The following is a 24,668-nucleotide window of genomic DNA, read 5'->3' as shown; positions in this document are numbered from 1 at the left end:
TGCTGATATGTGTCCCTGATTTTCACATTGCCCATGGGTTGAGTCGGGTATGGGCTGGCATTTTGGGTATGGGGTTGTGCGTTTGGGTATGGGGTTGTGCATTTGGGTAAGGCTGTGGTATGGAGTGCGGTCTATTGAAAAAATAACATTGAGTAACATTCAGCGTGAAGCGAGACAGCCCCCGCAGCGACCACCAGTGGGCTGCGAAGCTGCCCATCTGGTGTGGAGCGAGGACATTGGGCTGGGAGCAAGCGTACCTATTCATTCAAAATACATATGGAAGTGGCACAAGGCATTTGCTGAATCAGTCTAGGGCACAAGTGTGTTTATCGAGTCACTTGGGAAGAAATGTAGCTATGGACTTGGGGTCTTTTTCATCCTGTAGGGGACATCCATATGGGAACATCAACAGTGCCTGATAATACTGAGAAATGGGGGAGAAAATGGCAATGGCATGAGTAGGGCACGATCAACCCAATCATGCCATGGACTCATGTTGGTATTATCAGGTAGTGATACATTCCCAAAGGCCCTATGAATCTCTTCAAGATGAACCTGAGTGACTAGCTGCCATGGTTACCAAGTTATTGAGAATAGTGTACCCAGTCGTGCCCTATCGTGCCATTGGCTACTTGTCCAGTTATTAATGTCCAAAGGCCATATGGATCTTCTATACAAGATGAAAAGAACCCTGAGCAAAACAGATCCCTTGTTATGAAGTTATTCAGGAAACAAAGTTGGACAATGGGCAAACATGGGACAGGTGCACAACTGTATTTATCGAATAACTTGGGAACGAGAGCAGCTATCGACTCGGGGTCTTTTGCATCCGGTGGGAATTATCAATACGGCCTTTGGAACCTCAACAAGGCCTGATAATACGGAGAAATGCGAGAGAAAACAGCAATGGCACGAGTAGGGCACGATCCACTTGTGCCCAATCGTGCCATGGGCCATTACTCATCCATTTGTTGGTATTATCAGGTTATGATGAACGTCCAAAGGCCGTATGGATTTCCTCTACAAGATGCAACAAACCCTGAGTGAACATCTGGCATGGTTACTGAGTTATTGCAAAAAGAAAGTTGTGCCAACATGGCATGAGTCGAGGGCCCAAGGTTGTTTGTTGAATGGCTCAGGAACCAGAGTAGCTATAGACTCAGGGTACTTTTCATCTGGTATAGGATATCCATATGGCCTTTGGAACATATATAGTGCCTGATAATACTGAGAAATGACAGAGAAATGAGCAATGGCACGAGTAGGGCATGATCCACTTGTGCCCAATCGTGCCATGGGCCATTACTCACGTTGGTATTATCAGGTTGTGATGAATGTCCAAAGGCCGTATAGATCTCCTCTACAAGATGTAATGAACCCTGAGTGAATAGCTGGCATGGTTACTGAGTTATTGTGAAAAGACAGTTGTGCCAACGTGGCACAAGTTGAGGGCACAAGTGTGTTTGCTGAATAACTTGGGAACCAGAATAGCTATGGACTCGGGGTCTTTTTCATCTTGTAGAGGATATCCATACGGCCTTTGGAACATCAATAGTGCCTGATAATACTCAGAAATGGGGGAGAAAACAACAATGGCACAAGTAGGGCACGATCAACGTGTGCCCAATCGTGCCATGAGCCATTACTCATCCATTCGTGGGTATTATCAGGTTGCAATGAGTGTCCAAAGGCCATATGAAGCTCCCCTACAAGACGCAAAAGACCATGAATTCATAGTTGCTCTGGTTCCTGAGATATCGAAAAAAGAAAGTCATGCCATTGATTTTCAGCAGGGCACATGGCACAAGTAGGACATACAGGAAATGAAATGGGCAGCTTGGACTTGACCATGTGATCAAGTTTGCTTTGACTTGATCATATGATCAAGCCAGCTTGGACTTGATCATGTGATCAAGTTTGCTTTTGCTTGATCATGTGATCAAGTTTGCTTTCGCTTGATCATATGATCAAGTTTGCTTGGACTTGATCATGTGACCAAGTTTGCTTTCGCTTGGTCATGTGGTCAAGTCACTGCAGGCTGAGGGCACAAGTTTATATTTATTGAATCACTTGGGAAGGAGAGTAGTGCCCAATCGTGCCATGAGCCATTACTCACCCATTCATTGGTATTATCAGGTTGTGATGAGCATCCAAAGGCCATATAAATCTCCCATACAAGATGCAACAAACCCTGAGTGAATAGCTGGCATGGTTACTGAGTTATTGCAAAAAGAAAGTTGTGCCAACATGGCATGAGTCGAGGGCACGAGTTTGTTTGTCAAATTGCTCAGGAACCAGAGTAGCTATGCACTCGGGGTTTTTTTAAACTTGTATAGAATATCCATACGGCCTTTGGAACATCAATAGTGCCTGATAATACTCACAAATGAGGGAGAAAATGGCAATGGCACGAGTAGGGCACGATCGACTTGTGCCCAATCGTGCCATGAGCCATTACTCATCCATTTGTTTGTACTATCAGGTTGTGATGAATGTCCAAAGGCCGTATGGATTTCCTCTACAAGATAGAACAAATCCTGAGTGAATAGCTGGCATGGTTACTGAGTTATCGAGAAAAGACAGTCATGCCAACATGGCACAAGTTGAGGGCACAAGTGTGTTTACTGAATAACTTGGGAACCAGAATAGCTATGGACTCGGGGTCTTTTTCATCTTGTAGAGGATATCCATACGGCCTTTGGAACATCGATAGTGCCTGATAATACTCAGAAATGGGGGAGAAAACAACAATGGCACGAGTAGGGCACGATCCACTTGTGCCCAATCGTGCCATGGGCCATTGCTCATCCATTCGTTGGTATTATCAGATTGTGATAAGTGTCCAAAGGCCGTATGGATGTCCCCCATATGATGGAAAAGACCATGAGCTCATAGCTGCTCTGGCGACTGAGCTATCAAAAAAAGAAAGTTGTGCCAACATGACACAAGTCAAGGGCACAAGTGTATTTATCGAATAACTCGGGAACGAGAGCAGCTATTGACTCAGGGTCTTTTGCATCCGGTGGTAATTATCAATACGGCCTTTGGAACATCAACAAGGCCTGATAATACTGAGAAATGGGAGAGAAAACAGCAATGGCACAAGTAGGGCACGATCGACTTGTGCCCAATCGTGCCATGGGCCATTACTCATTCATTTGTTGGTATTATCAGGTTGTGATGGATGTCCAAAGGCCGTATGGATGTCCCCTACATGATGGAAAAAACCATGAGTTCATAGCTGCTCTGGTGACTGAGTTATTGCAAATAGACTATTGTGCCAACATGGCACGAGTTGAGGGCACAAGTTTATTTGTTGAATATCTCAGGAACCAGAGTAGCTATGGACTCGAAATCTTTTGCATCTAATATAGGATATCCATATGGCCTTTGGACCATCAACAGTTAATACTCACAAATGGGGGAGAAACCAGTGATGGCACAAGTAGGGCACGATCGACTTGTACCCAATCATGCCATGGGCCATCACTCATCCATTTGTTGGTATCATCAGGTTGTAATGAGTATCCAAAGGCTGTATAGATCCCCTCTACAAGATGCAACAAGCCCTGAGTGAATAGCTACCATGGTCACCCAGTTATTGAGGAAAGAAAATAGCATGCCAAGTCATGCCCTATCGTTCCATTGGCCAGTACTTGTCCAGTTCTTAATAAATCAATGTCCAAAGGCTGTATGGATTTTCTCTACAAGATGAAAAAAACCCCGAGTGAGGTGGGTCGCTTGTCGTGACGTTATTCAGGAAACAAAGTTGGACAATGGGCAAACATGGGAGAGGGGCACAAGGCACAAGTGTGTTTATCGAATAACTTGGGAACGAGAGCAGCTACTGACTCAGGGTCTCTTGCATCCGGTGGAGATGATCAATATGGCTTTCGGAACATCATCAGCACGTGATAATACTGAAAAATGGAGGAGAAAACAGCAATGGCATGATCAACTTGTGCCCAATCATGCCATGGACCATTATCAGGTTGTGATGGATGTCCTTCAACGAGCTGCCACTGGAGTCATGGCCGGAAGGGCTGGGGTCGGTCTCAATAGAAGACCCCAGAGGTGTGAGGTACCGACTCCAGTGGGACTGGGCAGTGAAGGGAGGTTCAATGTATATGTTCACATATGAAAGCTAATACACACACGCTATGCATAACCACTTGACAAGAGGGGAAACACAGCAAGAGGGGGAGGCTGGGTGGTGATCTGGGTCTGGAGGTCAGATGTGAAATGGTCTGGGTGTCCATATGACATGTGGAGGTAAGCAGGTCTGCCCTGACACATAGGACCCTCAAGTTGGGAACCAAAATGGAGCAGCAATGCAAAGTATGTGTGGCATGACCCAGAGATGGCGTCTACACCCATCTCTTCTGCAGCTCATCGCCGATGAAGATTCCCTTCCATGATCAAAACGCATTTGTAGATGTGTGACTGAACGGTGGCATGAAGACATTGGGACACTAGGGCAAGTAGGGTCTGGGGCATGCAATGCTCTGCAATTTCACAAAGAGTTTTGTTTGGAGGTGCATTCATCCTATGGGCAGCCTGTGTCAGCGATGGATTCCCTCAAAGCTGTCCCAAACTCACGTCTGAAGGGGGGGTCTGAAGGTGGTAAAGAGGAAACAGAGGCAGTCGATCCCATCTTTATTTATACCTTCTGGATCTGCAAATCAGGTGATCAAGTAAATATTTTCTTGATCATGTGGCACCAAGACAGGTGAAGTCGATAATGAGGAAAAAAGCAACAGCAATGGCACAAGTAGGAAGTCGTGCTGTCCCTGTGATGGGTGTCCATCAATAAACATGGCATGATTATTAAAGGAATCCACAATGGTTGGTATCCACCTCATGTGATCAAGAAAATATCTACTTGATCTCCCCCTTGGCCCCACATGACCAAGAAAATATTTACTTGATCACCTGATCCTAACATCTCCCTATAAAGGTAGGGACATTCCAGCTCTTCTAGCTCTTCCAGCTCCCCCCCTTCCTCCTCCTCTACCACAGTCCTCTGTCCCCCCATGCCTAAAGACACATCCAGAGCTCAGGAAACCTCTGATGAGGAGTCAGTATCATCCACTTGTGTGATCATCTTTCCCTTACATGTTTTCCAGCGACCATCTCGAGTGCCAGGCATGTCGACTCTTGTTTGCCACCACCAACGAATGCAGGACACACATGGCTACAGTCCATCAGTCAGAGGTAAGGATCACCGCTGACCTAACCCTTTCCCGACTAGATGGTGTTTTCCACTGCCCCAAATGCACATACACCCATGAAAATCCTCGCAACTTTGCCCGCCACAAGCACATCATCCAACTCAAGGGGTTGGCCAAGGTATCCCACACGAGGCCCTCCAGGTCACGCAGCACTCCTCGCCTCACCGCCACCAGCACATCTGCATCCACATCCCCTGCCACGACGGTCCCCAACACCCCTGCCCTCACCACCCGCCCCCTTGACCCTATCCAAGATGACGAATACCTTCCAACGCAACCCACTGCCCACCGTCCCTCTGGACGCCTGCTCATCCAACCCGAAGAAGACTTCAAAACGCTCCAGATAGGCATCGACCCCGAACATCTCTGCATCGTGTGCGAGGCTTGTGGACATGCAGTCCAAAGGAGTGCGCTCCAAAACCACGTTGCAAAACGGCACCACATGTCTCGATTGCCCCCTTCCATCGATCCTGCCCTGCAACGTCACCGAGTTCCCCAGCACATCCACCACCCACAGAGGAAGGTAGCCCCTGTGGCCTCCATCCCTATCCTTGATGGCTACGTGTGCACCATCGAGGGGTGCTACCTGGCTGCCGAACAGTACTCTTCCTTCTCCAGGAACCACTTCCACAAGGCCCACCCGTTCCTCGCACCCAAGGACCATGTCGTGTCCTCCCCCATTCAGGTCGTCTTTCCAGAGAAGAAGGACCACCAGGTTTGGGCAGTCAACCCCAACTACACCGCTCCCACATCCGACATCGATCATGCTGCCGCATTGGAGGATCTCATGGAGCAAGAGAGGAGGAGGGGGTGGGGTCAAGGCATCATCCAGGCTCCCGACAGCGCCCAGCAGGTCCACAATTTCCACAGGGAGTATGGCTGGATACGCACGATAGAGGGGAAGGACTACAAGGCGCTCTCCGCACTTGTGGCTCTCCCACACGAGCCTCTCCTCCTCTGCTTCAAGGAGAGGGTGGTGCCCTATTTCAAGGAGATTCGGGGCATCGTCGAGAACACGCCACCTCTCGTTTTGAGGTGGATCAACACATCGGAAGGGTGAGCAGCTCGACCATCAGGATCCAGGACCGTCATGACACTTGCCCCACAGAGATATCGCCCACCGGCCGTTCACCTATCCACAGAACAAGAGCACGACCCAACGCTACCACTCATATGCACTACAGGTCATCTGCTTTGTTCTTCGCTACTGCTCCTTGGACTCACCGCCCATCCACGTGATCCTGTCTGAGCACCAGCAGCAATGTGCAATGAACGTTTGGCAGGCACTGAACACACCGCTCTCCCACACGAACGAATCGTGGGACAGGCTCATCCACTTGCTCTTTCTCTCCATCTTCTTCCACCCACCTCCGTCCCTTCCCCGGGTTGGAGACAAGGACCCGGTCCACATGTCCCTCATCCTCATGAGCATCAACACAGAGGAGGGGGGCAACTTTTCCACGTTTCGTATGGTCACCACCATCATGTCTGGATTGACCCACATCATGCGCCTCGTCGCTGCAAAGGAGATCCACATCCAGGCTGCAGCCCTGACAAGGACCATGGACCCATTGTTCGAGTGAGGATCTTTGCTCTCTTTATGTCATCTCTGACTCATATCTTCATCACAAAAAGGGCCTGTCAGGAGTTTTGTCTACAGTGGCTTCGACGAGGGACTTCATCCCCATTCGACGTGGTCACCTCCCTGAACTCTTACTGCTCCACCATCGCAGGCAGCGAGCGCCAACTCCCAAGCACGTTATGGAGCCGAGACCACAGGTCCATCGCGGTCAAAGGCAAGACGGTGATCCTGGCGGACATCCCAAAGATGTACAAGAAGGTCATGGCAGAAGCCACATCGCTGTTGGAATCCCTCACTCAAGGCGCAGACACACAGATCTACGACAATTCCAGCAAGGACGATCTGGAGAACAGAATGCCTGGGTATTCCTTCCTGACCAACACCAGGGACAATCGTTTCGCCCTGATCACTCGTTTCCTTTCCGATCGCCAGTACGCTCTGGGACGGGAGAGGGGGGAAGTGAAATGGAACGCTGTGTTGACAGGAGACTGGATGAGAAAGGCGCAGGAGCTCAACATGTGCCTGCTTTTCCTCATCCATCTAGGGAGTGGACAGCCAGCTCGTGGCACCGAGATCCTTGGCATCCTGTTCCGAAACATGCAGAACGTCCACAGGAGCCTGTTCATGACCCCCGATGGTCTTGCAACGATCATCGGGTATAACAAGGTAATCTCCCTCTCTCTCTCTCTAGCCACTATTGACATTCTCGAAACAGACAAACTCCACTGCTGGAGTGGAGCGATACATCCCACGCTTTCCCCACATCGATCTCAGCAACCTGCTCCTCCGCTATCTCGTTCACGTGCGCCCTACAGAGGAAGTGTTTGGCAAGTTCCTCTGGGGCGACGATGCCGCAAAGGTCCTCCATCACTACCTCTTCTACCACATCAACGGTCACACCCTGTGCACCTTTGACCTGACGAGCATCATGGAGAAACACACCGAGGCCCACCTAGGGGTGAAACTCAACGTGTCCACCTATCGACACCTGGCATCTGCAGTGGGTCGGTACTTTCACCTTGGCATCATCGATCTACATGATGACATCACGACGGGGATGGACGCCATGGCTGGGCACCAAACGGCCACCTCTGAGCTGATTTATGGACTGCAGCCGGAGGAGGTGGGTGGACTCTCACCCCGTGTCATCGCCCTCTTCCGTGCCATGGCACGCCTGTGGCATGCCAAGGTGCTCGGACTCAACTTGGAGGGAAGAGTGGCCACGATGGACCAGATACTGAGTCGGGACTCCTCCATCGAAGAGCTGGCTGGCACTGCCCCAGTTCGCTCATTTGGCCTCAGGGATCTGGAGGCGATCGTCGACCAGGTGAAGGTGGCGTTCGACGAGTCCGTGACGACTCGCATCGTGCCAGATCTCATCAAGGCATTGGAGGACAAGGTCGCTGACAGAGTGTTCGTGGAGAGCATCCAACCACCCCAACAGCCACGGCAGATCCAGCAACCCCCACAGCCCCAGCAACCTCGGCAGCCTCCAAGCGAGGACGAGGACGACGATGACCTTTACCTCCCGAACCCATATCTCGAAGAAGAGACTCCCTCCATTCCCATAGAAATCCCCACTGACACGCTCGACAGCCAGTACGATGCCAACTCCCTCGCTCGGCTTCGCAGCATGCTCAGGGATTCCAATGCAACGTTCCGCTCCCCTGCGCAGTACCACGTTTACAAAAAGCTCTTGGAGCGCAAGGTGCACCTGGTCAACGTCTCCGCCACAGGCTCTGGGAAGACCCTTCCTTTCCAGCTTGCAGTGTACAGTTGGCCTGCAGACGTGAGGGCAGTGATGGTGCTGCCATACCAGGTGCTCCACGGCGACATGCAGCGGAGGATGCAGGAGATCCGGATCACATGTGGGAAATGGGAATCCGGACGGAACCCGAATCCTATGGAGAGAGTGGTGACCATCTCGCTGGAGTCGTTCTGTTCCGAAGCATGCACCAGCTGGCTGAGCGGAGTGGCTAAATCTGGGAAACTCGGGACGGTCATGTTCGACGAGGCCCATGGGCTGGTCGAAGATTCGGCGTTCAGGTCTTCATACAATGCGACCATCATGCAGCTGATGAAGCTGCCAAACTGCACCGTCATGTTCTGCTCCGCCACGATGTCCCCTCACCACATGGAGGGATTCTGGAAGGCCGTAAAGGTACAGTTCAGTCCTGGGACCTCCATCCAAATCATCCGTTCTCCCACCCAGAGGCCGAACATCTGCTACCAGGTCTTGAACATGCAGCTTGGGAGATCGCCTGGAAGGGACGATTCAGCCTTTCGTGGTTGGCAGCAGAGGTGGAGGGAGGCAACCGTGAGGTTCATCAAGGTCATGGAGAATCGTCTCGTGCGTCATCAGGGAGAGAGGGGATTGGTATACTTTGTCAGCGAGGAAGATTGTGCACTGTGGGGCGAGGCGTTGGGCTGCCCATCGATCAGTGGGAGCGTCAACGCTGCGACGAGACGGGATAGGTTCGCCGAGTGGAGGGGTGGGTTGCATGCCCTCATGTGTCTCAACAAGGCTGGATTCTATGGGTTCGACTATCCATCCGTGCGCTTTGCAGTCATGGTCGGAGCGCCATGGAGCATGTCCGACTACATGCAGAGCTCCGGTAGGATAGGAAGGGATGGAAAGGCCTCTCTCTGCATCACGCTGCTGCCAAGTGAGGAGCAGAAGGTAAAGTTGCATGCAGACACGTTTGGAGGGCACCAGTCGATCAAGCAGATGCTGCACGACACCATGAGGTGCCTGAGATCCTTCCCATCCCATCACATGGATGGCCGATCTGTGACGTGTTTGGAGTTGAGGGAGAAGTCGAGCACCACGGTGGCTGCATGTGGTGTATGTTTCCAATCTAGCCATGACGATGCGTCGCCATGGAACTCACCTTTGGGTAAGGCTTTCGATGCAATGTCTTTCCAACGATATCTGATGGATATTCTCAGACAAGCATGGAGGTGCCGCTCCTGCCGCTCCTGCCCCAGCTCCTGCCCCAGCTCGTGCTCCTCCTCCTCCTGCTCGTGCTCCTCCTTCTGCTCGTGCTCCTCCTCCTGCTCGTGCTCCTCCTCCTCCTGCTCCCCACACTCACACTCCTGCTCCTGCCCACACTCCTCATGCTCCCACCCCAGCCTCTGCATCCACACCCACTGCCAGTCACACTGCCCCAGTCCCCCTTGCAAAAACATCGACTTCCCTGAACGTCAACTCCGCCTTGCAGCATAAGAAGTCGGTTCATCTGCTGAACATTCCCCCCACACTGCTCAAGATCCTCCCACAACTGAAGCGGCATTGTTTGACATGTCTCACGATCGGAAAGCGTTCCACAGATCATGAGTCACACAAGTGTGCCTATTGGATCAGGGTGAAGTTGAATGGACAGCAAGCATTTGCATGGAAGAAGCAGTACTTTTGCAACCAGGGTGACAGGGGTTACTGCTACAAATGCCTCCTCAACCCAGATTTCGCTCCACTGCACGATGCAGCCCAGGCATGCCTGTACGAGGGGATAGCGTTCGAGATCATGTGGCTGATCCTCGAGAACGATGCCATGATCCAAGGACTGGCAGAGTACATGCATGATGATAGGTTACTGGATCAGGAATACCTGATCCAGTGGTTCAAACAGCCATACGATGGACAGAACCGGAAGTGGAGGAACGGTGCCACTCATGTGATTATGTGGTTTTTCCACAAATTCCTGTCTTAGTTGCCTCCCCAACTTTCATGTATTTTTAGTCAGAAGATCAATGGATCGTTTCCCCCCCATCAGCGGTTCTCGTAAGACTATGAGGCATCATCCTGATCCGACTCTGGCCCTTTGATCCGAGTGTTTCCTTATTCTTTGTTTCGTTCCTTTGATCCTGTCTCTCCCGATCGATCGGTGAGGGTTGGAACCTCACTTTGTCTATGTTTTTGGGCGATATCCGATGATGAGCGATCCCTGACAGTCCCTGACAGCGCTGCCAGAAGATAACAAACTAACAATGTATGGTGATCCCCGTTCCTCTCTGTGGAACGTCCATGGAAAGTCAGTTCGTCCCCTTGCCCCATTTCCCCATTTTTTTTTTCCCTTATTTTTCCACTTGTCATTTGAGGAGCCACACGAAAACTCACGTGGGCAAAAACACACAAGCACCAGTGAAACCAGTGAAACCAGTGAAAGGTTACAGCCAGGCCCTCAACCCAACCCTCTGTCTTGTGCACTGCCACCATCAAGATAAATTTTTCTTGATCAGGTGATTTGAAACACATCATGGCACATGACCAAGCCACTCTGGTATAAAACCCTGTCCTCTCCCCACTTTTATCTCCCCCCACTCACACAACATGGCCACTCCAACCCCACTGAACACCTTCCAGCTTGGGCAAGTCGCACAAGTGTCCATGCCTGTGAACATGGAGATGAACGAATTCGATGCAATCAAGGGGGCTGCATTGAGAGGAACTGCAAAAGTAGGTCCATATCTCATCAGTGGCCACACATATCACATCTCATATGATGGCAGATTCGGCTCTCACAGATGAAGCAGCACCCACTCAACAGGGAGATAAACTGGCAGTGGGTTCAGAGACATGTGGAAGCATGGGGCTCACACATCTTGAACCACACGGAATTGTTCGCCATGAGCGTGCTTCTCCCCCATGGCGCAGCCTTTGAGATCGATAAGGATGGGTTCTTGCGTGGGGATGTGTCGATCATCCATGGGCAACATCGTAAGACCGTGATGGAGGTGACGATCGCACGTCATCTCCAACTCCTGCGACACGATGAGAGGGAGTTTGCAGGCGATCTCTCCAGTCTGTCCCTATTGGAGATGAAACAAGTGCATGCTGCAAAGGGAGCATGGTGGTTGGCCAGGGTTTACGATGACAGCAAGTCATCTTTTCTTCCCGAGATGTGGGCGCTGACATGGATGGCAGGCGTCATGGCGAACACCATCATGTTCCGTTCCTGGATGCTCGAGGATAACCTGCAACTGGAGAAGGCCCCACTCAAGTGGGTGGATCTCATACCGCTCGTCCTCGAGGCCCTCCACCGCAAACCACGTCCCTCTGTGGATGCCATGTCGACGTTTACAGCACGATTCAACAGCAACAAACAGCTATCGAACATCAAACCATGCCTCAAGTCGTCGTCGCTGCGGAACATCTTTGTGGTCCTGGAGAGGATACCTTGGTTCCGAGATGAAAAGCGTCAAACAGCGTTCAGCAACTGGCATGCACGTGGAATGCACAACGTGAGAGTGCAACTCCCCTCTCTCTCCCCCCTACTGACATCGTCATGCAAGTTCTACGCAGCGGCAGCGGAGATATGTCTCTGGCAGCTGATCCCCATTGCGGTGGGAGATCCAGAACGGACGCCTTGGCAGCTTGGTTCGTGGGCGAACATCACCGTCAAGAGGCTGAAGACCAAGGGATCTACGGTCGTGGTGACGTGGGACGAGGTGGAAAGGAGGACGGATCTCGTCACGGAGACATGTCCTCTAGACATCGTCTTGAGCGGTGCGGTCGTGCCCAAGCCCTTTCGAGGCAACCTGCTAGAGCCCACACCGAAACGTGGAGAGCCATGGGCGTTCTTCAAAGACATGGTGAGCAGAATGATCCTATTGGGCGATATCGACTGACAAGCCTGACACAGTGGGTCAGTCCGGAATCGCTGATGAATTCTGGATCTGCAGTGGTCAAGCAGCTCAGGATCTTTGGAGGCATGTTGGAGTTGGCGAGTCATGGTTCTCTGTATCATTTTCTTCTTTGCACTGACACCACCACCACAGGTCGCAGTGGCATTGGAGGGTCCAGGGGAGGAGAGTGTCAGGAAGCTGCATGGACATGGTGGCCAGAGAGGGAACCATGACAATTACTTCCCAGAGAACACCAAGGACATTTTCTGGGACGAGCAGATCAAGTACCTATGCGAAAGGTACAAGAAAGATGGCAGGGTCGTGCAAGGAGACAAGGTAACATATGCACACACAGACGCTCGCTCGCTCGCTCACACATCTCACAGCTGTTGGGGCACATCGTGCTTCACTACCATAAGCTTGTGGACAAACGTTGGGAGAAGTTGTTTTCGAACGATGCATCGATAGAACAGGTGCAATGGCTGGTGCAGGAGGCGGATGCATGGTACACGATGTTTTACGACTTCTTTGTGCCATCGACTCAGCGTGGGGGGGGATTTCGATTTGCGAGTGGGTTGACGCTTCCTCAAGTCTCTCCACAATGGCAGATGGCCATGGAAATGGCCAGAAAAGACCTCGAGGCCACGACGTCCAGCATCGATCACCTCGACAAGGCGATGAGGAGTACCGAGAAAGAGGCAGTTCGGATCGACAAGAGGAGGGTGGAGGTGATAGAGACCATGGAGGCCGAAAAGGAACGGCATATCGGGATGTTGGCAGTGCAAGCAACAGAGCTGGAAGCGCTGGAGATGCGACAACAGCAGGAGCAGGTAAAGATGGATCGATTGCAGAGGTCACAACAGGAGGCACCTCGCCAGGATCCTTCCGATCGTCACCAGCATCCTTCCGATCGTGAGGGCCAGCCAATGCCTCCCACCCAGCTGATGCATCCCCATGAGGGCCAGATTCCCCATGATCCCCACAAGTTCCAGAACGATGTGATCGGTGCATTGGAGCCCGTGTTTGGAGATCACTTTGATGCCGTCGCAAGTGCACACATGACAAGGTACGTGAGGGCCATGTTCTCAGACGAGACACATGTGAGGCGGATCGCATCGGGAGAGGCTACCTGGGGTGGAGAGCAGGAGGGGGAGGAGGAGGAGGAGGATTATCCTGGGTTGTTCCAACGCAGCATGAAGATGGTGCAGAGGCACTATGATGACGAGTCAGTGTCATCTCGGAGCTCCAAGAGGGCAAGGTTGGGAAAGTCGGCGACATACACCCCTTCACCACTGGGATCGCAGAGGACATCCCCATTGGGATCACGGAGGGCATCCCCATCGCTGAGAGTGGATACCCTTCCTGTCCCTCGTGTGCTGGTGCCCCGGACACCCTCACCCATAGGAAGGAGTGACAGGATGCTGCAGATCGCATTGGGCATCGGAGAACCACAAAGGACCCAGGAAGATGAGGACGATATGGACCTTTACTCGTGATCTTCCCTCCTACATGATTGCTTGTGCACATCGGCCTTTTGTATCTCCTTCTAATTCTCTGGGATGAATTATTTTCGTTTGGTTTCTAAGATATAATGGTCTGTTCGCTCCAATACCGACATCTTACCTCAGTATAACCCTTGGGATGGAAGGAAACCATTCTGGCCGACTCCCCGAAAACTCAGGGAAGAAGAGGGCTAGCCAACGTTTTGGCAACGAATCCAACTACTCAACGGAACGATTTTTCCTTTGCCAATCAAGCCTCTCGTTGCACCCCCAGAGTGCAAAGACTCCAAGGGGGAATCTATATCAAACAGCTTCATCGTGTCAAGGAAAAGTTCTGGAACAAATGGCTTTGGGTAAGCCTCCACTGGTGGTAAGGTTCAGATGCCATTGGGTTGGTCCATGCACAGGGAAACTCGATAACAATTTCCTAAAATTCCAAGACTTCCTTGCAACGGAACTTTTCTGAGGCTGGCTCAAACCGAGGTATTCATGTGGTCCCATGACATGCATATTGGGATGAGTGCATGGGCAAGAGGGTTCCAATTCTCAACCGATTCGATGCATTCATTCATTCCTCTCCCCTTAACGATGTGCAAGGGCCCATGTATTTATTGTGAAGAATTGGAGGTTCATTATGTACAGAGGTGATGGCAACAGGCTCAGGATGGAAGCCCAATGAAGCTAGGAATCATCGGATGCCTCTCTCTGGGGGCTGTACTTGTCCTCATCGGCCTCAGCTCCACTCGAAAACCCATTGCCTCCAGTTTTCCTGCAGATCCAGCATCGACCCAGTCGAACACACAGACCATATCCTCCAGCAATGGGAGGCAAAGAGATCGCTGCTCCTTCCACTTTTCCAAATTGTGGTTCATGAGGACTCTAACCGACTCGTCACCACTCCAATCGTCCATGTCCAGCCTCAATGCTTCCAAGCTCCCTGGAAGAACGCTGAACAGGTCGACTTGTCCACCCTGAGAATCCTGCAAGAACGAACAAGGGATCCCAAGGGATCTCAAGGATGTGAAGTCCGAAAGGGGGAGAGGTTCCCAGCTCGTCGATGATAGCCGTGTCTGCCATGGCACGGAGATCAGCAGCTTCTTCAAAGTCTTGGAGTGCCATCCAAGCATCCGGAGCGCTCCCTCTTCCATCTCCTCATCCTCCCACACAAACTCCTCGAGTGACCGAGCCATCCCGACGACGTCAACGACACCCCTTGCATCCCCATAAACATCCCTTTCAGGATGGCCATAGACACGAAGGGTGAGGTTTTTGAACGAGAACTGCTTCCTATGATTTCGCCTCCAATGCCAGTCCTCCACGATGAACCCACACAGCGAGATGGTAGAGAGGTTTGGGAGACGAACGAAAGGCATGATGTCGTCCATCCTGAACCCATCCCAGAAGAGGGAGATTTCCCTCAGAGAACGAAGGCCTGCAGGGATCCTTTGGCCGACCCATTTGGTCAGATCTCCTGGCCCATGCCAGACATAAGGGGATTCTGGGATGCGAACGCATAGGACCCTCAAGTTGGGGACCAAATGGAGCATCAACGCAAAGTATGCATGGCACGACCCAGCGATGGCGAGAGGGTCTACACCCATCTCTTCCCCAGCTCGTTGGATGGAGTCGACTTCCTCTGGATCGACTGTGGGCTGACCCCAATGGTCCCACTCTATCTCTGCCCTGTGGACCAACGTGCCCAGATCTGGTCGAACGACGAGGGTACGAACGAATCGATGAAGATTACCGATGGAAATGGACTTGTAGATGTGTGGCTGAACAGTGGCATGGAGACATTGGGAGACCTGGGAAAGTGCGATGAGGGTCTGGAGCATGCCAGTGCAATGCTCTGCGATTTCATAAAGAGTTTCGTTTGGAAGGGCATTCATCCTATGGGCAGCCTGTGTCAGCGATGGACTCCCTCAAAGGGGTCCCAAACTCACGTGTAGAGGGAGTGAAGAGGAAGTGGTAAAGAGGAAACAGAGGCAGTGGATCCCCTCCTTTATATACCTTTTGGATCTGCAAATCAGGTGATCAAGTAAATATTTTCTTGATCATGTGGCACCAAGTGAGGGGATATGTAAGCAGGAACCCCACTCGTTAACCTAACCACATGTAAAATCCCCTGCAAACTCCTATCCCTGGTGAGAGAGGCACCTTGAGTCCGATGTAACGATTTTTTTCCATTTTCTCCATCATTTATTCATCGATGCCATGTGTGTTGATGTGTGACATCCAACTTGACCACATGATCAAGAAAAATTTATCTTGATCATGTGCTCATGAAAAATTTATCTTGATGGCATTATGCACTGCCTTGACCACATGATCAAGAAAAATTTATCTTGACCATGTGATCAAGAAAAATTTATCTTGATGCATAAGGTGGGAGCACTGCCACGTTTCCTTCAATATGAGTTGCCACCTTTCATAGGGAATCACATCACAGAATCACATCACAGAATCACATCACAGAATCACATCACAGAATCACATCACAAAATCACATCACAGAATCACCATCACAGAATCACATCACAGAATCACCATCACAGTCACAGAATCATCATCACAGTCACATCTAATAATGGTATATAAGACCCACTTGCCCATTATTTTTCCTCCAGTTATGGCTTCCACCTCCAACCCTTCCACCTCCAACCCTTCCACCTCCAACCCTTCCACCTCCAACACTTCCACCTCCAACCCCTCTAACCCTTCCACCTCCAACACCAACCCCATGTCCCAGGCTGAGTATGATGCATTGAAGCATGCATCATTCAAAGGGTTTGCAAAGGCATGTCAAGTTTTTTCCCTTTTTTTTTGTTTCTCTTCCAACCCTTCCAACTCTCATAGGTCCCATTGTCCAGAATGGACCTCCTGCCACACAACCGTGAGGTCAGCTGGCATTGGGTGGCAGAGCACCACCGCTCCTGGGGCCACATGGTGACAAAGGACATCGAGCAGTACGCCATGGCTGGGCTCCTGCCCACAGACGAGTCGATCGAGGTGGATTCAAACGGGTTCTTGGCTGGAGACAAACCGATCCAGATCATCCATGGGCAGCACCGCAAGGCTGTGCTGCAAGTGGTGATCGCCGTGGAGCTTGGGCATATCCAGGGCCTTCCGGTCAAGGAGCACGAATGCCAGGGTCTGTCAGCCACCCAGATCCAATCGATCCATGCGTCCTCCAATGCATGGTGGTTGGTGGCGTTATACGGAAAGAGTAAGTATATCTACTATGCATTGCATTCGCTAACCACATGATTGCAGAGGTCTCTGAGGACGGGATCATGTTTCGATCCTGGTTGTTGGAGGATAACCTTCAACAGGCCAAAGCGCCTCTGACATGGGCGGACTTCATGCCCGTGGTGCTGGACGTACTCGAACAGGACCCGCCCCCAACCCCAGATGCGATGAGGAGCTTCACGGCTCGGTTCCACAGCGACAAACAGCTGTCTGCGATCAAACCGTGCCTGAAGTCTGGCGCCCTGAGGCGGATGTTCAGAATCCTGCACCGGATACCTTGGTTCCGTGCAGAACACAGGGGAATAGCGTTCAAGCCTTGGCACAACCAAGGAATGCACAACGTGAGCGATGATGATCTCTATGATATCTTCTGCTCACCGCTTTGTGGATAGTTCTTTGCAGCTGCCACAGAAATCTGTCTGTGGCAGTTGATTCCGATGGTGACCCGTGGTGAGAGAAGGTCCCAGTGGACGCCATCGAACGTCCCTCAGGAGTGGTGGGGAGAGATGACAAAGGAGAGGCTGGTTGCAAAGGGATCCAGCACGGTGGCATGGGTCGACCTTTGCCAACGAACGAAGCTTGCAACGGGGACGTGTCCATGGGAGAGGGTGGAGGAGGCGAGGTACGTGCCAGCAGGGTTCGCTGGGAACCTGCTGGAGCCACGTCCGATCGTTGGAGAAGGATGGAGCTTCTTCAGGTTGATGGTGAGTTTGTCGTTGCATCAAAATATGACATGATGACGATGATGAGAACAGTGGGTGAGCCCAGAGTCGCTGATCCACAGTGGGTCGATGGTTTTGGACCAGTTGAGGATGCTGGAAAGGATGTTCCAGATGGTATGTGTGACATTGGTTTGGGATTCACAGGATCATCATATATGATAGGTGGCGGCTACCCTGGAGACGAGAGAGGAGGAGAGCAGTGCAAAGAAGTTGCGAGGGCATGGAGGGTCGAGGGGAGAGTACAACTACTTCCCAAGCGACCCACATGAATTGTTTTGGGAGGAAAGACTGAGGTACCTGTGTCAAAGGTACCGAAAGGATGAGGTGCAAGTGGACGGTAACAAGGTATGATGGTCGCTGTGTGGATGTGCATGAATTTTAATAGTTTAATAATTTACAGTTGGTGGAAGAGATCGTCGTGCGGTTCGATGGGCTCCAAAAGGGAGTCAAGAGCACATGGCTTGGAGCGGACCCAGATTGGAAGGCAGTATCGATCACAGCCTTTCGTGAAGAGGATGCGTGGTACGAGCTGTTTTGGGATACCTTTGTGCCAAGAGGGCACAAAGGAGAGTTTGGATTTCAGAGTGGGATACGACTGCCACAACGCTCTCCAGCGGCGATGGAGCGGAGACGGATCACACAGGGGAAGCAGAGGGAGACGCTTGAGGATGCGCAGAAAGGTCTGAAGGAGATTGCGAGCAGCATCCACGAGGTGGACCGGCTGGTGACTGGGATGGAGGATGCAGTGGCGGAAGGGAGGAAGGAGAGGGAACGACTGGCTGCAGAGGAGGGTTCGAAACAAGCGAAGATCGATGCAGAGATCGAACGGTTGAACGAACTGATGGAGAAGAGGCGGGTGGAGGGGGAAAGAGTGAGGGAGATGCAGAAGAAGATGCAGCAGGGTCTTGGGGATGAGGGGGAGGAGGAAGAGGTGGTGGGTGGATCGTCGTCCATGGGAGGTAAGTGTGGATATCGTCATCGTATTACATATGGTGATGAATCGTGGATGGTAGGGGGAGGGCACCCGATGGGACATGGACCTCTGCGAGCTCAGCTCAAGGAGAACCATCATGGAGAGCTTCAAGATGCAGTGAGGGAAGCACTGCATCGGGTGTACCACGACCACCTGGAACCTGGAGAGGCTGAGCGACTGCTGAGATTCCAGATGGATCTGCATGGACACGGTTGGGTGCTGAGGCAGTTGATGGTGGGGGAGATGACGTTCCAAGGGCGAGAAGGAGGGGATGTGGACATGTTGGTGGATGGGGCGCTGGAGCGCTCAGGAAGGTTCCTGGGGGGACCCCACATCCAAAGGGGAACGGGAGGAGGAGGGGGGAGGAGGGGGAGGAAGCGACAGGAACGGGAGGAGGAGACGGAGGACGAGTTGGAAGCGATGCTGGGAGGGGGGTCAGGTGCGCCGAAAAGACCAAGGAGGATTCCAGTGTGGGAAGGGGATTCAGAGGAGGAGGGAACGAGAGGGATGGAACCGATCGTGGACCTGTCATGGCAGCCTGCAAGGGGGGGGCGAGGAGAAGTGCCTGGGATGTCACAAAGAAGCAAACGAGTGGATGAGGGAGCACAGGAAGTGCCTGGGACGTCGCCAGGGTCGGAGCTGGAGAAACTACTGTCGGGAGCGCTGGAAGTGCCTGGGATGTCGCCAGGGTGGGAGCTGGATGAAGTGCTGGACGCCGAGGGGCTGATCAGAATGGAGGATGAGCGAGACTCGATGATGGACATGATGGAGACGCAAGAGGGACGAGGGGAGTATGAAACTCCATTCCTGGGCAGTGGATGGAGAACGCCGCTGGAGGAGGCGTTCCCTCTGGTGGATGAGATGCGAGGGGGGGGGATGGAGACTGGAGGAGGGATGGAGGAGGCTGGGGACGAGATGGCGGAGGGAGTCGAGGGGATGGAGATGTTGGACATGATGATGGAGTTGTAGCAGTATACATTGCATGGATGGACATGACTCTGTCATAATTTTTGTATTTTCAGGGGATGAAGTATGGATACGTCAGGAAACAGTGGGGGGGGGGATCAAAGTGGAGGGAGGGACTTTGATTTACCGAATGGAGTTAGTCAGTGATCGCTTCCAATGAGTCTCTGATGGTGCACTGTGCATATGAATACAATGACTGTAAAGTGGTTAAGAGCGAGATGGAGAGAAAAGAAAATATTTAACAACGAGAAAAGCCCCAATCCCTATGAAATACATATCCCAGACCGGCAATGTCGATGACAAAGCTCAGGTGGTACCAGGGCATGCATCGTGCCGACCTCAAGCTGACCAAGAGTGCCCGATTGCCAAGCGTGGCCTAGGCAATTGGGTTAAAACGGGTAGTTCTGCGAGAACCAGGACAGTTCCTGAGAGCATCCACACAGCCTACACACCGTAGACTGGGTATCCCACAAGAACATCCATCCTAAATATGAAACCTGACAAAAAGAATCAACGGAATCGAGAAAATAAAGCAAAACAAAATAAAAGCATGCACGAATGCAAACAAAAAACTCCTAAGCTCGACAACCAACGAATACTGGTGTGGCTGGGGAAAGGAACGCCAACCCTGTGACTCCATAACTGAACTAAAAATACCTGAATCCGATCCCCTGGAATACACGTCTAGAGGAAATGTCGGACATCGCAGACAGGCACTACGATGCAGTCCAATACAGGGACCTAACAAACTGACAGGAAATGAGAGAACCCCTCATAATGAACTGCCTCAACAACATCCAAAACCGAACACTGCCCCACATATCCAACAAACTATAACTAGACATAAGATGGAAAGATAAGGAAAATGAAAACCAGAGTCTGAACATCATGACGACCCTCCTCGCGACCGACATCGAAAGAAAGGGCACAACCTGCGCCCAAATATCAGAAGGCTGGCTCTGCACCCTCTACGAAAAGAAAGACAAGAGGGAAATAGAAAACTACAGACCGGTGATTGGTACTCGAGGCAGAATACAAGATCATAATCGCCCTAGACCAAGAAAAAGCTTATGACAGGATCTGGGACGACTACCTCTGGAGAGTGATGGACACGATGGGCATACCCGATGCTTTTTTTTATCAAGAACCTCTAGGCTAGTGCCAAAACCAAAGTGATCCTTAACAGCGACATAAGCGAAAACTTGCTAATCACTAGAGGAGTCAGTCAAGGAGACGCTCTATCATTGTCAGCTGTTTAACATTGAACCACTCTGGATAGTGAAACCCCAACCCTAAAAGGGCTTGATGCAGAGAATCATGCTCTCCCTCTTTGCAGACGACGCTGGGGTATTCCTCTCCAAGGACGAGGATATCAACGACCTATTTCACCACCCTGGATGATCGGTGCATCGCGTTGTTGTGGGGACGACTGTGTGTACCGCAAAAAGTTGGATTCTGCAGAATTTGGTCACCGACAGGCAGTACATATCCGCTGAGGCTCCCGATACTCTCCATACACTCACACCCTATTTTACCATATATTTTCGCCATCATTCCCAACAACCCCAAGGAAAATTCCGATGCGCAACCATGCTGCGGATTTCACCACCTCTCTCCAGACCTCCATACCCAGACTCACAACCCAGCGGTTTTTTGCATGGGATAGGGATGCTCTACCACCCTTGTTCACCCCCGGAGCATTTCCCAGAATGGGAAACCCATACCGGGATGGTTCAGGACGGAGTATACTCTCAGGTGGTCTTGAGAGCACGTGTGAATGGCCAGATCTCAAGAAGTACCAGCACCAAATGGGACGAATAGGGGCTGGTTGGAAAGCTGGAGACGAGGAGGATGCTGATGGGAGGATAGGCGGGGGCTGTGGGGAAGTGTTGGGGAGTTAATTTTCAGAATTCCGATTTTGGACCCAACACATTTTCCGGATTCATTGATTTCATTGTTTGTTTGTTCCCAATTGGATATTCATCATCATTTAGGGTTGCCTAAGGGCTGGTTTGCATTCCCCCATGCGATTCATTCCATTTCAAACATATATAATATCAGCTTGTACGTGAGTGCTGAATAGACCTGTGAAGGGACAAGCAGAAGTTGCATCCAAGTGGCAAAGACATCATGATCGAGGACGCTAAGGCCCCCTCTGAGGGTGACGTCTAAGACGGGTCACATCATAACACTCAGCCTTGAGGTGCAATGTAGGTGAGGCCCATGGAGTGGTGGAGGATTGGAAGTTCAGGAAGGCTTATGACATGACCCTCAACCAGCTGATGCAGCTTCAGAGCTGTGTACTTCTTTTCTGCTCTGCAACGATGCCACCCCATCACATGGACAAGTTCTGGAAGATTCTGAAGCTGGAGTGGAGCCCCTGGATGCCACAATCTCCTCTGACTCCCCCAATCATGGTCACCACCCTCCCATTTCAATTTACCTATGCCTCCCTAAGTACAGAACCCCAAAGGTCTCTGGACAGCTCTGATGTCTGCAAGCACACCCCTGCCTCTGCTGGGCCATTTATAAACCATTAACCCCATAACCTCAGTTCATTCAGTTGGCTAAGACTCCCAGTCTGTAAATTAGGGCACTGACATGGCACAGCGCTGTAGGAGAAATAATATTGAAAGAATAAAACAATGATGTATCAGAATAGTCAACAATCAGGTGATGAGTGGAATGTTTAACAGATATCTTTATGAGACTGGACGGACATTAGAAGATCATTATAATCATCCACACGGATGTAGCATGAGATTTAAGCTACTGCAAGCATGCCTAGAACCTGGCATAGGTGTAGGAAAATATGTATAAGAATATATCCCTACGATAAGAAAATAGCACATAGACGGCAGAATAAGAGGGAACATTGGGAAGGAAATGTGAATATCTCGGGAACCAGTAAACCTTTAACTGTAATCTTTTTACCATCTGAAAGGACCGTCTTTATTCACGGTTTTGTTTCATTCTAAAAGCTTCGAAACTGACAGAGGTATCGCTCAAACGGCGAAACACCTTATAATTCATATATATTTATTTGCTAATTCTTACGAAAAGCAATGTGACTCAAGGGAAATATATAGACGCCCGGAAGTCTGGCGGACCAAGTACCATATGGCAGAGTATCCCCCAGCGTGGACGGATAGTTTTTGATCGCATCAGAAGAGGAGAAAATGGTAAAAAACCGGATCTTGTATATTTTCCCATGATCCATCAAAACCTTTTGATTCCAAGCTCGAATAAAACGGAACAAAGGAATGATCGATGATCTGGATCTCGGATCATAAGCATAAAGTGATTCAGAAGTCGGCGGATCAGTTAATTAATTGGGAAAGCTCTAGAACATTGGTAACGATGCAGCTTCACAAAAAGGGGTGAATTAGAGAACAGTCTAGAAAGTTCCTTTATAGCCGAGTGATTTCTAAAGATAACCGTTCGTAATGAAGGTGGTGTAGAGCATAGCTTTAGCACTGCAAGACCCCGCTGAGATGGGCCCAAAAGGGAAAGAAGTTTCTAGAACTATCTATAATACAAATGTAGCACATGTAACTAGTGCAAGGGGTGGGAGTAGAGAGGCCTCTGAAAAGCATAAAAGGGGACTGTTTCTGCCGCCTCTCAAACCCCAGGTAGAAATTTAATTCTGCTCACGAGTGGTTGGTTTGTTTGTTCCAAAAGATAAAAGCGAATATTAGTTGTTAGCTAATATAAAACTAACATGTCACTCTAAGGATGAGTGTCAGTTAGAAGCTGAACAAAAGTGTGATAGTGAGAATCAGTGAGAATTTGGTGGAGGGACTTGTTAATTGAATAATCTCTCAGCAATATTTGGTTATCACAGCAGAGGAGAAAAGTGAGGGATGCTGAACCTGCTAGATAACTAGCATGCACTCTAAGCGATAGAAAGAGCAGTTTGGTGACTCCTGTATTGAGTAACATTTATTGCGGAATTATTATTAGCAGTTTTCCTTGAGTAAATTATGAGGAAAATCAGGTCCTACTGTAAAGTGGTAAATATAGGTGTAATAGTGACTAGAAATTATAGTAAAGTGGATAAAAAATTTTATGGTAGACAATCTATATGTGAGAACGTTGGGGGTGTTTATGTTTAGAGAGTGAACGATTATATTTTTGGCAACCTAAACAGGGTGAGTACGCAAATCAGCACAAACTCTAACAACTCTAACATCATTATTGGAGGTAGGAAACTGGTTACGTGATGGAGCTGCACTCGTTGAGGGCTCCTGGCTGAGTCATTCTGACTTGTTCTGAATGTGGTCTTTGAGAGTACTTTTCACTGGCTGAGAGTACATGTGTTGTATGGCAGGCAGAGTTCTGTGCACTTGTTCAGAACTATGCAGATGAGTCTCTGACTGGACCTGGCTGTGAAGGAAACTCTGAGAGGCTGGTGGGAGTAGTCTAGTGAGAGATGGAAATGAGATTTGTAGTTGTCTAAGTTTGAGAAGCCTCTCCCTTGAACTGTGATGATGTTAACTTTTGGCTGGATGGATGAAAATTGTAAAAGCAAAAAAAGGAAAGTGGCTGTGGAGATGGGGCTGAGGGGCATGGGAAAATATTTGATAGGAAGAAAGTGGAAGGTGAGAAAGTTGGGAGAAGAGAGTGAGAAAGGTTAGAACTGTTGGGGAACTAAAGAATTGGAGGCAACAAGGTGAGAATGGGATAACTAGAGAAGACAAGAAGCAAAAATGTGAGAAGGTTTGGAGTTGGGAAGTGTGGAAGTGTGGAAGTGTGGAAGTAAAGGTTGGAAGTGAAGTTGAGAAAAGGACTTGAGAAGACAACAAGGTGAGATTGGAA

At 50.4% G+C, this 24,668-nt stretch overlaps 3 protein-coding genes across 3 annotated transcripts; 1 reads left to right on the top strand and 2 right to left on the bottom strand.

Annotated features, from left to right (window-relative positions):
- Window positions 1–5,126: 5,126 nt before the first annotated feature.
- EI90DRAFT_3111278 (uncharacterized protein) lies at window positions 5,127–5,867 on the bottom strand. The gene has a single exon (XM_039062645.1). The coding sequence runs from the start codon at window positions 5,694–5,696 to the stop codon at window positions 5,205–5,207; it is 492 nt and encodes a 163-aa protein (XP_038907337.1). The 5' UTR covers window positions 5,697–5,867; the 3' UTR covers window positions 5,127–5,204.
- Window positions 5,868–14,599: 8,732 nt separating this feature from the next.
- Window positions 14,600–15,775, bottom strand: EI90DRAFT_3026401 (uncharacterized protein; the record flags this gene model as incomplete). The annotated part of the gene is made up of 1 exon (XM_039057941.1): window positions 14,600–15,775. One exon carries the CDS (start codon window positions 15,773–15,775, stop codon window positions 14,600–14,602), a length of 1,176 nt encoding a protein of 391 aa, XP_038907336.1.
- A 3,007-nt stretch (window positions 15,776–18,782) lies between these two features.
- EI90DRAFT_3230801 (uncharacterized protein) lies at window positions 18,783–19,853 on the top strand (the record flags this gene model as incomplete). Its single annotated transcript, XM_039066498.1, has 1 exon — window positions 18,783–19,853. Exon 1 carries the CDS (start codon window positions 18,792–18,794, stop codon window positions 19,851–19,853), a length of 1,062 nt encoding a protein of 353 aa, XP_038907335.1. The 5' UTR covers window positions 18,783–18,791.
- Between the last annotated feature and the right edge of the window lie 4,815 nt (window positions 19,854–24,668).

Source organism: Cantharellus anzutake (assembly GCF_015039405.1).
Source record: "Cantharellus anzutake strain C23 chromosome Unknown EI90scaffold_470, whole genome shotgun sequence".
NCBI lineage: Eukaryota > Fungi > Basidiomycota > Agaricomycetes > Cantharellales > Hydnaceae > Cantharellus > Cantharellus anzutake.
The sequence above is the reverse complement of the archived record's forward strand: the minus strand, read 5'-3'. Positions and strand labels throughout refer to the sequence as shown.